A 16,000-nucleotide genomic window follows, 5' to 3' on the forward strand; every position below is an offset into this window, starting at 1 on the left:
AATTATGTTCTAGATGTGCATTTGATTTATTTTCATTTTTTATCTTATAAGAGCAATGCATTGACTATCCTTTTGCATATGGTTACATTCTTAAGTGAAGTTTCCTGTAGAATAAATTCTTCGAATTGATAGGTCAAAGGATAGAGATATATATAAAACATTTTAATTGGAAACACCAAATTGTGCTTTATAAAAATTGTACCAAATTATTGGCTTAAATACAGTTATAAATACCTCTTTCACTATTTTCTTCCATTCTGGTGAAAATATGTATCATAAGGTGTTCATTCTATACCAGTTGATTGAATAATTAAATGGTGATACTGAGTCTCTTTCTCTCTTTGTTAAAATACCATTTGTGTTTTGTTAATTCCCTTTTGATGTCCTTTGCCTACTTCTCTATTTATTTATTAATTAATATTGTTGAATAGTGTTAAGAGCTCACAGGCTGTTTATTTGGATGTATCTAGGTTTGAAGTCTTCCTTCACTTCAGTTAGATGAGGGACTTCAGTTAGTTATTTCAGCCAGCTGTCTGACTTTTTAAAAATAACTTTATTTTGAAGTAATTTCACTTCCAGAAATGCTGCAATATAGATAAGTCTTATAGACTTACTCTTACAGACTCACCAGTTTTTAACATTTTTGTCACATTTGCTTAATTATTCTGTGTGTACTTCTTTCCTGAACCATCTGAGAGGGGATTACATATCTCATGCCTTCTTATAGTTTATGTCCTTTGATACTTTTGTGCATATATCTTAGGAACTCGGATCTTTTATTACATGCCCATCAGCTTGCTAACTTTTTTCACATCGTGGCACACAAACGATACTGTTTGTGTAGGACAGTGGGTTAAATGGAGAAGACTGAGGCCAAAAGCCGAGGGATGGATGTTCTGGCAAGTAGATCACCCATTTGTACCGCAGTAGAATCCTGTGGCACAGATGGGACGCCTCGAATAGCACTTATCTATCAGGATTGTTGTGAGAATTAGATGAAATAGTATGTGTAATGCTTACAGTACATGGCAAACACTAACAAACATTTGTATATTAGGAAAATTATCATGGGCTACAAATATTTTTCCTTGTTTTTTAAAAACATTATTAAAAGTTTAAAATCTTTTGTGATTAAAATCATCTTTATTTTTATGACTTCTGTCCTTTAAGCAAACTCAGAGTGGGCTTTTCTATACCAAAATGATTAATTGCCTATTTATGTTTTCATTGGATATATTTATAGGTTCAGTATTTTCTATTTAAGTTTTTGATTCATTTGGGGAATAAATTTTGGTATAAAAAAAAGTGAGGTGGAAACCAACTATAATTTTTAATAGAAATATTGGATATTCAAAAATCAAAATGAATTATTATGCAGTTAAACAACTGAAACACGGTATGGATGCAGAGTCGACTGTATGCATTATTCTGTGCCATTTTATGTAAGAGACGCGGGCATCTGGATTTTGGTATCCATGGGGAGTCTTGGAACCAATCCCTCGTGGGTACTGAGGGACAACTGAAGTTAGGTTTCTGGGGAATCAAAAGTTACATGTGGATTTTTGACTGTGTAGGGATTGGTGTCCCTAACCCCTGCATTGTTCAAGGGTCTACTGTACTTGTTTTACAAAGTCTCTTTTTTGTTACTCTGGCAAATTCTTAGTTATTTTTCAAGAATTCATTCAGACATCATTTCTTTGAGGAAGCCTTTCTGTAGTTAGATTTTATATGACACTGTCGCATCCATGAGGACAATACAGTCTTATATTCATATCTTCAGGACCTTCCACAGTGTCTGAATATAGTGGATGTTTAATATAGTTTTTGAAAACTTGAGTAAATGACTGTAAACACTACATTAAAATGGTTCTATGAAAAATGGATCCAGTAAATTTCCTGTAGATTTGTCTTTTTAGTAGGTTGTTAAAAATTGGTCCCTTCATTTTTTTTTTTTTTGTTTAACATTTCATTTTTTTGGTAGTGTTAACTTATGTTTAATAATCTTGAATTCTAAATTGGTACGGTTTAAAGTGACAAGACATTGTTATATAACAAGCAAAAGAAAGCCTAATCCAGGTATTGTATTTGAGTAAGGACGTGGATGATTAGCCTTTAATCCATGACTCTTATATTTGGGAAGAAGTATCTGAATTTAATTATAATCTATTTAAGGTTTCATAAAAACTTGCGTTCTGCGTGAAGTGTGAATTGTCATGCATTTGGTTTGAATTGTGTTCAAGCATTTAGGTTTGTGAATTGAGTCCCCACTTGAGGCTGATCATAAATTTATTACAGTTTTGCAAGTTTGCTCAGTTGTGTGGTTTTCTTTATCAGTATTTAGTTGCATGTGTGTAGTCATGGAGGAGGTAAATGTTTGCTCACTTAGGATTTTGAACTTGCCAGTTGACTGCAAGGGAAGAAGAGAGTGCAAGAGTTAAGAATATTTGCAAGGGAGTGATTATAATAATGATCTGTGGAATTCTAAGCTAAATGAAGGAAGTAAAGATGGAAAGGAATCAATGTGGATAGTGGAGGGTTTGATACATAGAAGTTGAATAGTTTTTGCCATGGGGATACTTGATCAAGGCTGCTGGAAAGTTACAAGGTTATTATCATAGGATAAGATGTCTGAATTTTGTCTTTTTTTCCTGGCAGAGGTGGGGGGCGAAGGAGGCAGTGAAGTCAGTATCTGATGACTATGGGAATAGAAACTGCCTTCAAGGGACTTTGAGATCAAGATGTTGGATTGACTGTCCATATAGATATTGAAGTTAACCCAGAAAAACTGAGCCAGCATTCAGGTCTTCTGTGATGAAGGGAAGTGACTGGGAGGGAAAAAGTGGCCTCAGCAAGGAGAGGGAGGGAGGGAGAACTAAGAGGGGACTAAATGACGGATAAAACGAGAGAGTGTGATGTGTATGAAAATAAAGGGTTGCAACAAGGTAATGGTATCCTTATTCCAAATTCCAGCGTTTAGTACCAATCAGTGTAGGTTAGTACTTGGGAGGAAACAGGCATCTGTGGGTTAACACATCTTATTGGAGAAAATCATTGGACTAAAGCTGGTTGATAGCTACCTACCTAAGGCAGTTAGTGTTTGTTCTTTAAACTCTGTTTTGTTGAGCAAAGCACTACTGTTGCTTTTCATTAGTGTTGCTTAATTGTTTTTCGGCATCTGGGGTTGTGGTTGAAGGGGTAGCTCAGCATAGAGTATAAGTATGTGTCATTTGTAAATTAGGGAAAGCCTGCCACACTTTCTGAAAGTGCCTTGTTACTGTGCCAGCTGTTACTAAAAGCGCTGTTTTGAAGTCTAATACACCTGGGTTTATATAATGAGCTTACCACTGATTACTTCTCTGACTGTAGACGTAAAACTTCACCAAACCTTTAAGTTCATCATCTGTAAAATGGGACAAGACCATCTATAGGATTTTTGTGAGGATTTGAAAAACATACATCAAGCCCTTAATATGAAGCCCGATATACATATAATAAGTACTTAGTGTTAATTGTGTACCTTAGCTCAGGTACCTCTTATCTAGTGTTTTTGGTACTAGTTTTATAAAATTCTAGTTTATTTGGTACTACTAAATATTTCTCTATCTTTAGAAATATCTAAAGAAATATTTAAAAGAATCTTTTTGGAGCTATTTAACAATATTTTATTAAAAAATTCCTCTTAAGTATCACTTATTTTAATGGCCAGATTAGAATGACTTGGTAAAACTGTCCTTTATTTTATAATAAAATTATTTTAGTTACAATGTTTTCTGTATTACAAGCCATTGCTGTTTGAGTAATGAATAAAATACCTTAAAGCAGTGCTCACCAAGACGAGTTCAGCTGCCGGTTGCATCAAGTCCTAACTAGTGATTTGAGGCAAATTCTTTTTTTTTATTGGTAATTTAAAAAAAAAAATCTGTAAAACTCCCTTTTACACACGAGTAGTGTGAGGATCAGATGATTTCCTCATGTGAAAAGTACACTGTAAACCTGGCTATATAATATAAGCTTTGATTTTTATGTGTCATATTTTATATCTTTTTTTAGTGTTAAATGAGCACCTTGATATTGGACATAAGTATTTCCTGTTTTTGTTTTCTATATGATTTATGCTTAAGGTTTCAGGTTCAATAATGACTTAAAAATATGTGCTGTTTCATTGCAACTTGTTCTCTGTTTAAATAGAGAACCAGATGGGAGTTCGAAATGGAGATTGTAATACCACACTCAATTGTTTCTCTTTTAAAAAAACAGGGCTGATGGTGTTATGAGGACAATGAACACAGAAAAACTCCTAAAAACGGTACCAATCATTCAAAATCAAATGGATGCCCTTCTTGATTTTAATGTAAGTTGATTACACAAATGCTTTTATAATTTAAGATTATAAAAAATTACATCATTATAGTTGATTAGAGTTTTTATTTTCAGGTTTTCATAGACTAATTTTTTTCACACTAATACCCTGTTTGGCTGAGGATTTTCATAAATGTGGTCTCAAATCAGATTACTTTCCGTTTTTATAATTGTTTTAGATTTACTCTGATTTCTTTGGTGGTGTTTCTCTATCTCTAGAATTATGGAGTATACAGTCATCCTTCGGTATCCACAAGGAATTGGTTCCACGACCCCCTGCAGATACCAAAATTCACAGATGCTCAAGTTCTTATATAAAATGGCGTAGTATTTGCATATACCATATGCACATCTCCTGTATACTTTAAATCATCTCTACGGTACTTATAATACCTAATACAATGTAAATGCTGTGTAAATGGTTTTTATACTGTATTGCTTAGGGAATAATGACATGAAAAAAAAGTGTACATGTTCAGTACAGATGCAGCCATCATAGGCCTAACTACACAGTACACATCAGCAACATTGTAACTTTAAAAAAATATGTTTTCTATCCATGTTTGGTTGAATCCATGGATATGGAACCTGTGGATATGGAGCACTGATTGTACAAGCTAAAGCGATGAGAGGTGAAGGAATTGATCTGAAAACCTGTTTTCTATTGATAACGGTTTTTAGATTATAAATGTGTATGAAAATTTTCTGTAGGAATAGCCAGCTTAATATTTCTATAAGGTTAAAGCCTAAAAAAATAATTTGGCGGTTCAAGGAACATAAACATTTAAAATTTTAAAATATTGCCAGTTTACACCCCAAAAAGGTTGAGCCAATCATTTGTCAGCAGGTATCTTTTTTTTTTTTTTTTTATCCTTACCAGCACTGAATAATACCTCGGTTTTGATACCTACTGGTTTAGTGCTCAAGAAAGGATATTGCAGTAGTTTAATTTGATTATTATATCTTAATTTATCTGATAAGTGAAGTTGAGCTTCTTTTCACATGTTATTAGCCATTTGTATTTTTTATTTTGTGAATTGTCTGTCATTTGCTTTATTATTAGGATTCTCTTTCTATAATGGAAATCAGCCTTGTTAGTATTCTGCAAATATTTACCAATTTGTTGCTTACTACTCAATTTTGTACTTAATGCTTTTCTATACCTAGCAACACATTCATTTTCAGCTGGATGTTTGTGTTATCTATAAAAGAGCTTAAAGTTCATTCAGTTTATCCTTTTGATTGATTGCTTCAGATAAAACTAAAGGTATTTCTAGTATTCTTGATAGACAAGTGCTGTTTGTTTGGTATAGCATAATTCAGTAATAATTGTAAATATTGATCATTCATGTGTAAGGTTATACACTAGGCTCTTTACACTCAGTACACCATTTAATTCTCCCAGTAACCAAATGAGGTAAAAATCCTATTATCATAACCATTTTGGAAGTGATGAGTTCATTTGTCATATTGAGAAAAGGTGTGTGTGTGTGTGTGTGTGTGTGTGTGTAGTTATATTTAAAAAGTATCTTCTACCTCGCTTAGCTTAGTGCCTTGGTGATTGTAGTAGCCATTTAGTAAATATTTGTTTTATTTTAAAATATTTGGTAAATCCTTCATGATTCAAAGTGAACTTCCACCTAGAAATGGCTTTATTTTACAATTAGAAGTATTTAATGTTGAAATGAACTTCTAATTAAAACACTTTTGTGATATAGCCTAGGATTTCAAGAGTTAAAAGGTGCTTTTGTTCTCACTTCAAAACTAAATTGAATATCATAGGATGTTTGTTTGCTTCTGTCTTTAACATAAATCTGAACTCTTTGATTAAGATTTTTGCACTATTTGGCTGTAACTGATTACAAGAAATAAATTATTTTTTCCCTAATACACCTAAGTATTTGAATTCACTGTATTTTAATTTGCAGGAAGTCATTGTTATTTAAAACATAAGATTTGCTAATTCTTTTTCTTATTTTTCCCCAGGTTAATAGTAATGAACTTACAAATGGGGTAATAAATGCTGCCTTCATGCTTTTGTTCAAAGATGCCATTAGACTGTTTGCAGCATACAACGAAGGAATTATTAACCTGTTGGGTAAATATTGCTGTAACTTAATGACATTTTGTTTCTTATCTTGTGTCATATGCATAAATAAATACATTTAAATAACAACTCATGTTACTTAGAGCTGCGTAGAAATTTATTGAGATATATTCATTTATTGTAACAATTTATTTGGAGAAAAGAATTGTATACCTGTTACACAGGCTAAGTGATTACTATATTTTGCTGTGTATAATGTGTTCCCGCATATAATGCACACCCACGTTTTTGGCCCAAACTTTCAGGGAGAAAAAATCTCTTGTTTTAATTTTTTAATTCAAATTTTTGTTTGTTTACATTTAGGTACTTGTGTTTTGTATGATAAAGGAATTTTACCATTTTTTTTAACATAATGTGGTACAAAAAATTTGATGTAACAAATAATTACAGAACACAAGAACAGATATAACGTGTAAGAAATGTTATGTACTGGTAACAAATATACGATATTTACGTACCATAGAAGGCCAAGAACTCTTTGTTGTTGCAAGTTTGTTGTAAGTTTAATAAAACCGATTATCGTATTTCAGGGTATTATTTTGCATACAGATACCATTATTGATTTCTAGAGTTACAATTTTAACTCATAAGCATAAATAAAAGAACTGAAAACATTTATATAGACATGGAGTTAGTACTCTCCATGTATAATGCACGTCCTTATTTTTCCCTCACAAATTTGGGCAAAAAAAATGCAAAATATGGTTCTTATTGTTAGAACTGAAATATTTAGCTAGATGAACTTTATTTTTTAGATACATCTGTGTTTTCTTCTATTAGTTTTATAATTTTTAAAAACATAAAAATGCCTTGAAAATTAAGTTGGAATTTTTCTGTCCCTGAAAAATCTTATTTCCTCACAACTTACTTCATAATGAACTTTAACTGTAAAATTGACATTTTTTCTAAACTTAATTTGAAAATTGATAATTATTTTAAATGCCTTAAACATTTATTTTTAAGAATGAGGTGTTTTGAGGTCTTTCAGGAATGTGTGGTGCTTTATTGTGTATTAGGTATACAGTTGACCCTTGAACAACAAGGGTTTGAACTGCGTGGGTCCACTTAGATACGTATATTTTTTTGATGTGGTAAATATATTTTCCTTATGATTTTCTTAATAACATTTTCTTTTCTATAGCTTACTTTATTGTGAAAAATATACTAGTTAATACATATAACATACAAAATATGTATTGTTTATGTTATCAGTAAGGCTTCTGGTCAACAATAAACTATTAGTAGTTAAGTTTTCAGGGAGTGAAAAGTTAACAGGCAGATTTTTCACTGCACGGTGGTCAGGGCGCTCATTCCCTCAGGTTGTTCAGGATCAACTGTATGTGGAATGCAGTTAATTTTGCCTAGGAATGCTCATTTTTTTCCCCAGTGGGATTTGGATGGAGTGAACAAATAATAGTCTGCAAAGAATGCCGAAGTACAAGTGTCAGATATCAAATGTGTTTATTCCAGTGTGCTTGTTCTGCCCCCAGTTCTTTTTACTTTGTTTAGAATTTATTTTAATTTGTTTTTCATTGGCTGGGGTAACACGAACTTACTCAGGGATGCTTTTTAGTCCATGGAGATAGGGAAGTTGGGCTTATTTCTTTTGAAAAATGGAGTGTTTTCTATAAAACTTTGGAAGGCACAGTCTTCCAGTCTGTGCTTACTGTAAATTAAGCTCTTTATCACTGTTTATATAGTAAGTTTAAATGAACTTTCCAAGTGATATTTGGCCATGATTAAGTAGCCATCTTTGTTACTATGTCATTAGTAAGAATATTTGGACTTAGAAGTTAGTGCTGTTTTAAATGGAGTAAAGGGTGATATGTATTGACATAGAAATACATATGTAGGGAATTATGAGGGAAGAAATATTATGGAAGAAACTGGTAATGTGAGTAAAGTCAAGTAATTTTACTGTCTTTAATAGCATGTCTGTTTTAATTTGCTTTAAATAATTAAGCTAATTTAACTGATGTTTTCCTATAGGGTGAGTGTGTTTTCTGAGACACATGATCTCTTTGGAGGTATTACTGGTCTTTTTTGAGTGTTATATTTTGATGTGAGTAAAAGTATTTTTACATCTACTTTTGGCAGAAAAATATTTTGATATGAAAAAGAACCAATGCAAAGAAGGACTTGACATTTATAAGAAGTTCCTGACCAGGATGACACGAATCTCAGAGTTTCTTAAAGTTGCAGAGGTAAACTATCTTTAAGTGACTATGTCTCTTAATTTGCTTTTCGTCTTTAAGTGTGTTTTTTAAAGAAATCAGTCATTATTCAAGAAAAAAGAAACATCTTAAATATGATATGTATTCAATCATATTGATAAGCTGTATTGAATTCTCTTATGATATGAATATGATGTAGTATTGGATAAAATGTATCCTACATATTTAAATTAATATTGAATACTGAAAGGTAATCTATTTTAAAGTTATTTCTCTATAAAATTAGGTAGGTGGCACACAGTGGTGGCAGTGATTTTTATGTTTGGGATTAGCCATGTATTTTAGAAGATTTATTCTGTTAAATGTGGTAGAGACTATTCAATGTTAGTGAAAGTCTCTCTCCAGTGAGACTTGCAACTGGAGCCACATCATTCCAAATGTTTTATTCCCCTATGGAAGTGAATTTAGTGTATTTATTATTTATCATTGATTATGAAAACCATGCATATAGATTATAGGATAATCTAATTTTGCAAATCTGCTTAAGAAATAATTTTCTGAAATAGCCACAGAAGGCAGTTGTAATGCTTACAAGCAAGATAATTCTTGCTTGCACCGAGGCAGCTCTTAACCGTTTCTGTTTACCCTTTCTCTACCCTCTGCCATCACCACCATCTTGCTGGGGTAATTCATCCTGGAAGATGACTAAGCTATAATTGATCAATTATATTAAAGTAGTTAATCTGGAACTGGCAAGTTGTTGATTCTAGCTAGCTCTGTTACTGTAATGATAGTTTATTCTGTAACACATGTGCTATTAATCATCTATTTCATAAAGTCTTCTGCAGTTTATTTTCAATGTAAAGTATCTCTCAGGGAGAAATCAATGTTTTTTTCCATTTCTTAGGGTTAGTCACATAGTAAAACCAGAAGAAAAGGGTTTATGCTATGATTTCAGTAAATTCTTTAAGTTTTAATTTGTTGACTTTTCTGTTTGGCCTCTTAACGTTCTTTGGATTTGATAGTTATAGTCACTGACTTAAGTTTTAAGCCCTATTTACCTCCAGATCTGCTGGTTTTACTTAGTCTGATCATATTGATACATGTAGAGGTATCATCTGTTACCTCTACATCTGATACAGGTAGAGACCATCTGTTCCATATGATCTGAGAAATAGGAATACTCTCTTGCCCTAAAATATTCTTTCATGAAGCTGTCTTTGGGATTGCAAGTTCATTATATCTTAGTTCTTGGAGTAAAGGCATGAGTAACCTTTTCAAATGTGTTTCAAGGGGACAAATGTCTCAGCTAGTGATTAGCTATTAAGATCTCAGTTTGAATTATTTTATCAGGTTTTTCTACTGATATCATTCTGGAAATGGCCCTTGAGAGGTTGAGAAAAGGAAGAGAGAATGATGAGAAAATGAAACATAGCCACAGGGAGGGAAAACGGTTCTTTAATTTGAGTATTAGAATAAGTAGGAAGGGGTTTTATCTTTTTTGCTGGAAATTGTTTAGTGCCTGAACGTCATGAAAGCATGTTTGGTATTGCTTTGCTTTGTGGAGACAGTTATGTTCTGGTTAGATACCACTTGGCATTTGTGTAAAACCTGGCCTAATTGAGTGAACATAGGTTTTAAAAATTGGTATCTATGATGATTGCCTTGGAAAGTATTCTTTATGGAGAAAGACAAAGTCACTGTCATCAGTTTTGTTCTTTGACTTTATGCCCCCAAGGAACTTGTTTGTTTGTGATCAGCCTTTCTCATTTTTGCCATAGTGTTTTTATCATATGACAACTAGAAGTGGTGATGGGTCTTCCAAATGTGACAAGGTATAGGTACTTAGAAGATTTAGAGATGGTAACTTAATAGTGTTGGTGAGTTTCCCACTCTACTTCTTCTCCTGTTAGAACTTTTAGAGCCTACAAATAATATTTGAGCCCTTGGAAATATTGAATGATATCTTTGGAGATTAAATTTTCTTCTGATTTCAAAGAAGTCTATCTAAAATATTGTTCACAGTACTAGTCATAAATGTCATTTTCTAATTTTTTAGAAAACACTTATTATAATTTTAACTATTAAATACAACACTTCTTCTTCTTACAGCAAGTTGGAATTGACAGAGGTGATATACCAGACCTTTCACAGGTAAGTGTGTTGTTATATCAATTCACTGTCTGCTATGTATTGTTAGGTGTGAAGGACACATGATGAATAATATGCAGCCCCTGCTGTTAAGATCAGTGCAATTTTTCTTGACAGATTTTTAACATTTTGATGTATTGCTGAGGATTGTTCTTAACATCATGACTATATAGAATGATCTACTCACTTCTAATATTGGTAGAGCTGGCCACTACAAACCATTTCTTTAGTTTATTCCTTTTAATTTCTTTCCCATCATTATCACTGTAAAAAAAAGAAAGATCTGAACTTAGAGAACAGTATTTTAAAAACAAAATTTGCACTATACTATTGGTAGAGAAGTATTTTATACAGGATTTATTTTTATTTTAAACCTTCCTCTTTGGCTGTTTGTCCCAGGTAGGAGTATTAAATGGGGATAAACCTCAAAACATGATAGTGGAATAAGAGAGCAGGCTTTGTCCGTCTGTTTGAGTCCTGGCTGTGCCACTAGCTGGCCCTGTGATTTGGGGAAGTTACTCTCTATACTTCAGTTTTATCATCTCTAAAATGGATAAATTGCAGTATTCACCTCATAAGGTAGTTGGGATGATTTAATGAGTTAATACCTAAAAGACACAGCATTAAGCACTCAGTATTAGATATTATTATATTGTTTTTATCACGGTCTTCAAAAATATTTCTAGTAAAAAAACTTTAAATCTGCAATTTTTTTCTGCTTTTTCTGTTTGTTTACTGAGTATATTAAGAATGAAAGTACCTGGCATAAACTATCCTTATAACACTTGTATCCGCCCTCTCCTTAATAGTTGACTTCTATTGTACCTAATTTTAAATTGTTGTGGGACCTCTTTTTAAATAACGATTTTCATTTTATTTCTCTGTGCCAACTTTTTCTGATTCATCCCTTTGATCTTCAGGCCAAAAGTACTCAATAGATCTAGTTATGGGTTACATGTAAGGGAAATACTCTGCATTGGAGATACATTGACCTCATGAAGATTGAGTACATTCTTGTGGGCTAAATGTGAGAAGAATCATGCTAGAACAGTATGTGGTATAAGATGACTTGGTAGTTTCACATAACCTTTTACCCCACGTGCCCTGTCACCTTCACCCATCTTTTGTTTCAGAAACAGCCTTAGGACAGGTTGTCATGTGGCTGTACTTTATTCCTGGTAGAGAAACTGGTAGGCTTGGCCAGCCTCCCACCGCCCTCTTTATTGATGATCTCTGAGTGACTGGAAAGTGAACTAAAACAAAGCTGTTGATACTTTAGGGAAGATGGTGGTTATGTATGCACAACAGTAGAAATTTGAGATTATTCTTTATTATAAATTGTTCTTTTTAAGATGTGAAGTATCACGTTCCTTCAGTCTTCCTAATGTAGGTTTGGCTTTTAAAGAATAGCTAGATATATTTAGAACGGATCTTTAGAAATAGTTTGTTATTACTATTTTAACTTGGTGGTTTAATATTTGTAAGCCTCAGCTTAAATCCTTCAGAAAAATGTAAAGGACCACAATTTTAATTTAGGATTCTGTAGCATAGTAGTTAATATGTAGACTTTCAGGCAAGACATATTTTAGACCTTATGTTGGCTCCTGCTATTTATCAGATACATGATCTTCGATAAGTAACTTAAATTTTCACTGAGGTTATTTATTTGTAAATAGGATACACTAGTAGTGTCTTCCTTATAGTCAGTGCTTATATAGAAGGTAGCTAGCATAGTGCCTGTTGTGTTATAAGAACTTTTAAAACGTTAACTGTTACCAACATTCTCATCGTCTCTGACAATAGCTCTTGGAACCAGTGCTTCGCCTGCTGATTTAGCGAACATTTTGTTAGGGTTGTGTGACTTGCACACGTGTTCTCAGTTCAACATAGAAATCAGTGTTACAATCTAAAATTTTTGTTTTAATTTTCTACTGCTACTGTATCTGCCTTGTGCTGTGTGTGTGTGTGTGTGTGTGTGTGTGTGTGTGTGTGTGTGAGAGAGAGAGAGAGAGAGAGAGAGAGAGATGCAGGATGAAGGAAGTTGTTCAAGACATAATGGTTAGAGAAATTAGCTACTGTTTTTAGATCTCTGTAATCCAGAAATTTTGTATCTCAAATCCTAAAGAATATTTGGGGTAATTAAATGCCAAATTACCCCAAATTTGCTTCACTTAAAGGTAGTGTTCCTTCTTAGATCACTGAAAAGGTGATGTTTTCAAAGTAAGTCTTCATATTAAGTTGAGATTTGACATGTAGCCTGAGAGTTTAAAAGCTAGTCTTTCTTGTTTCAAAAAAGTTGAGGTATCTATTTCAATGAGGTTTGATAACTATAAACATTTGTGTAATCAGCACACTATTTAAGATGTAAATCAATTCCTTCACCCCCATTCTTGTGTTCCCTTCCAGTCACTCCCTAGTTCTCTCCACGAAAAAAATCACTGTTTTGATTTCTTATAGAATAATTTTATCAAATCTTGAAATTAATATAAATGGAATCATACAAGTATTTACTCTTGTATCTGGCTTCTTTTGCTCATCACAGTGTTTTGAGATCTGTCCATGTTGTTGAATGTACCACTAATTCATTCTTGTTTATTGCTGCATAGTATTTATTCCATTGTGTGAATTCACCACAGTTTTGTGTATCCATTTTCCAAATAATGGACTTCTGGATTATTTGCAGGTTTTTACTATTATAAATAAAACTACTTAAACATTGTTGAACAAGTGTTTTCTTATGGAGACACTTTTTATGTCTCTTGGGTAAATGATTAGGAATGGAATTTGTGTAATCACAGTAGGTGTGTATTTAACTTTATATAAAACGTCCAGATCCTTTTTCAAGGTGGATGTACTCCCACCAACATTGTGGGAAACTTGCAGTTGTTCCATAGCTTCACTAACATTTGATATTGCTAGTCTGTTTAACCTTAGTTATTCTAGTTGGTAAGAAGTTGTCTCTCACTGTGATTTTAAATTTTCATTTCCTTGATATTAAGTCTTCAGTTTCATTTATCAATAACTATTCAAAAATAGTTATTTTTGGACACTTTTCGTTACTCAGGAGTTTCTTATTAAGTACCAGGAATATGCTCAACTGTATGTCTAGCTTTTAGGAGTATGTTTCTATTTAAAATTCAAATAAGTTAAATACTTAAAAAAATGAAACACTTGCAGGATCCTCTTACTGTATCATGTTTACTTAGTCTTCATATTTTTTATCATATTATACGCCTTTCTAGTTGATGCTCATGTAATAAAAAGAACAATGTCATTCTTAGGTAGTTACAACTCCACTGTTAATTAGTTCATGAAGAATACACCTATTTATTTGTGTTGCTCTCCTATGTCAGATGATATTTGCTTTATTTTGACCAATGACCTGATTATCATGAAAGTCTTAATATTTGTACAATTTCAGGCCCCAAGCAGTCTTCTTGATGCTTTGGAACAACATTTAGCTTCCTTGGAAGGAAAGAAAATCAAAGATTCTACAGCTGCAAGCAGGTACATCATTTTTCATAGGGCAAAGAGCAGAGTGATGTTTCTGAGAGAGTAGATGAATCTAGCTCAAGTTCCAAGTTACTTCTCTTTATCTTGATTGATCATGTATAAAATGGGTTTAATGACAGTAGCATCCTCATAGAGTTGCATAGAGTCAAGGATTAAATGGATTAATACATGTAAATTCTTGGAATAGTTCTTGGTCTTCAATAAATATTAGCATCTATTAAGGTGATGACAGTAACTACTTGGTTTAGAATTGTGTGAATAGTGAATAGAATAGTGTGAATAGTTCTCTTAAAGATGATAATGCAGTCATTGGTGTGGTGTTTTATAAGATGCCTTTTACAAATGTGATTAACCCTCACAACAGCCCTGTGAAATATGCAGTAGTAACTCTGGACCTCAAACCTAGGATGTCTGACATCAAATTTCATCATCTTTCACTAATGCTAGTTCATGGGGTTGATTATCGACATATTTTAATCAGTCTATTAAGCTTTGACCGTATTCCCAAGACTGGGACTAATTAGTCTAGCAAGTTGAAAGTAACAGACCATCTCACATTGACCTTGTAACATGATTTCTGTGTTGGGTGGTGACATGAGTAATTGTCGTTGTGTTCTTATGAAGATTTCCTTTTAATAGTATGAAGAAAAAGTTTGAAGTATAATGAGAACCTTCCTGCTTTTTAGACTTTTTGATTGTTGTTTCAGAACTTGGTTTATTTTTATCAACAAAAATTTAAGTAATTTCTAAAGGAAACTGTTGTTACTGAGTTTTAATAGTTTTTAATTTCAAATAATGCTCTTTGAATTTTCTAGTAGTTTTTAGACGTACAAGCCAAAATTATAAGGCCCAGTTATTTGAGAAAGTAATGAAAATATAGCTGAGTAGTGCAGGGATACCTATTTATCTCATGTTTTTTATCATAAAATTTGTTGGGCTCTTGCGTTTCTGTCACAACTATGTTACTTGTCTTCTGAGTTGTATGTCTATATTGGCTCATTTATAAAATTGATTTTACATAAAATTTAAATAGTTTTGTCATTTGTGTGCTTAGAATAGAAATTAGTTATGTTTGGTGTGTGATAAAAGGAAAATGAATAAAGGTCACTGAGGATTAGTTCTTCTGGTTATAATTCTTTACCATTTTGCTAGAATTAGCATTTTGGAATTTAATGTTGAGGTTTATAATATGGATAAGGTTTTGGTATAAGGGAAAGAAGGTGGCTTACTGTGAATCTGCCAGTGAGAGATGTTGCCTTGTGCATGTATAATACGTATGAAAAGGAAATTAGAACTCAGCAAAAGTGTAGCAGAGAGAAAGGGTGCCAGATGGACCAGTGACTGGAATGAAATTGATCTTTTGAAGGGACCTGTAGTCCTCTGGGAACTATACCTTTGGGTTATTAAAAAGGAAACATACCTACACACATTATTTATTACAGGGACTCATGTTTTAGTGTTCTGTAGTAGTACTGCCAAAACCCAGGCTGGAAGTTAACAGAGAATCATTTCCTGTAAGAAACTCAGTATTTTTTACCCACCTGGGTTTTCGTGGAGTATGTGAGCTCTTTCCTAATTTCATGGGTTCCCTCCCTTGGGGTTTAGAAGAGGCAGTGTCCCACCCTTATTGTGAAGGCTTTCTAAAATCTAACAGTTATTTAAAGCAGTGTGTGTAAATGCTAATAATCCTCTAGGT

The 16,000-nt window shown here is 32.9% G+C and overlaps 1 protein-coding gene across 27 annotated transcripts in view; it reads left to right on the top strand.

The window, feature by feature from the left end:
* The window catches only part of PICALM (phosphatidylinositol binding clathrin assembly protein), a 90,766-nt gene that overhangs the window by 37,108 nt on the left and 37,658 nt on the right, over positions 1–16,000 (top strand). For all 27 annotated transcript variants that reach the window (XM_019739572.2, XM_019739571.2, XM_019739589.2 and 24 more), the window contains exons 5-9: positions 4,258–4,351; positions 6,346–6,457; positions 8,564–8,670; positions 10,753–10,794; positions 14,213–14,298. In XM_019739572.2, the coding sequence (XP_019595131.2) occupies positions 4,258–4,351; positions 6,346–6,457; positions 8,564–8,670; positions 10,753–10,794; positions 14,213–14,298 (441 nt within the window). The remainder of the gene's footprint in view (positions 1–4,257; positions 4,352–6,345; positions 6,458–8,563; positions 8,671–10,752; positions 10,795–14,212; positions 14,299–16,000) is intronic.

This window comes from Rhinolophus sinicus, linkage group LG06, assembly GCF_036562045.2.
Source record: "Rhinolophus sinicus isolate RSC01 linkage group LG06, ASM3656204v1, whole genome shotgun sequence".
NCBI classification, from domain to species: domain Eukaryota; kingdom Metazoa; phylum Chordata; class Mammalia; order Chiroptera; family Rhinolophidae; genus Rhinolophus; species Rhinolophus sinicus.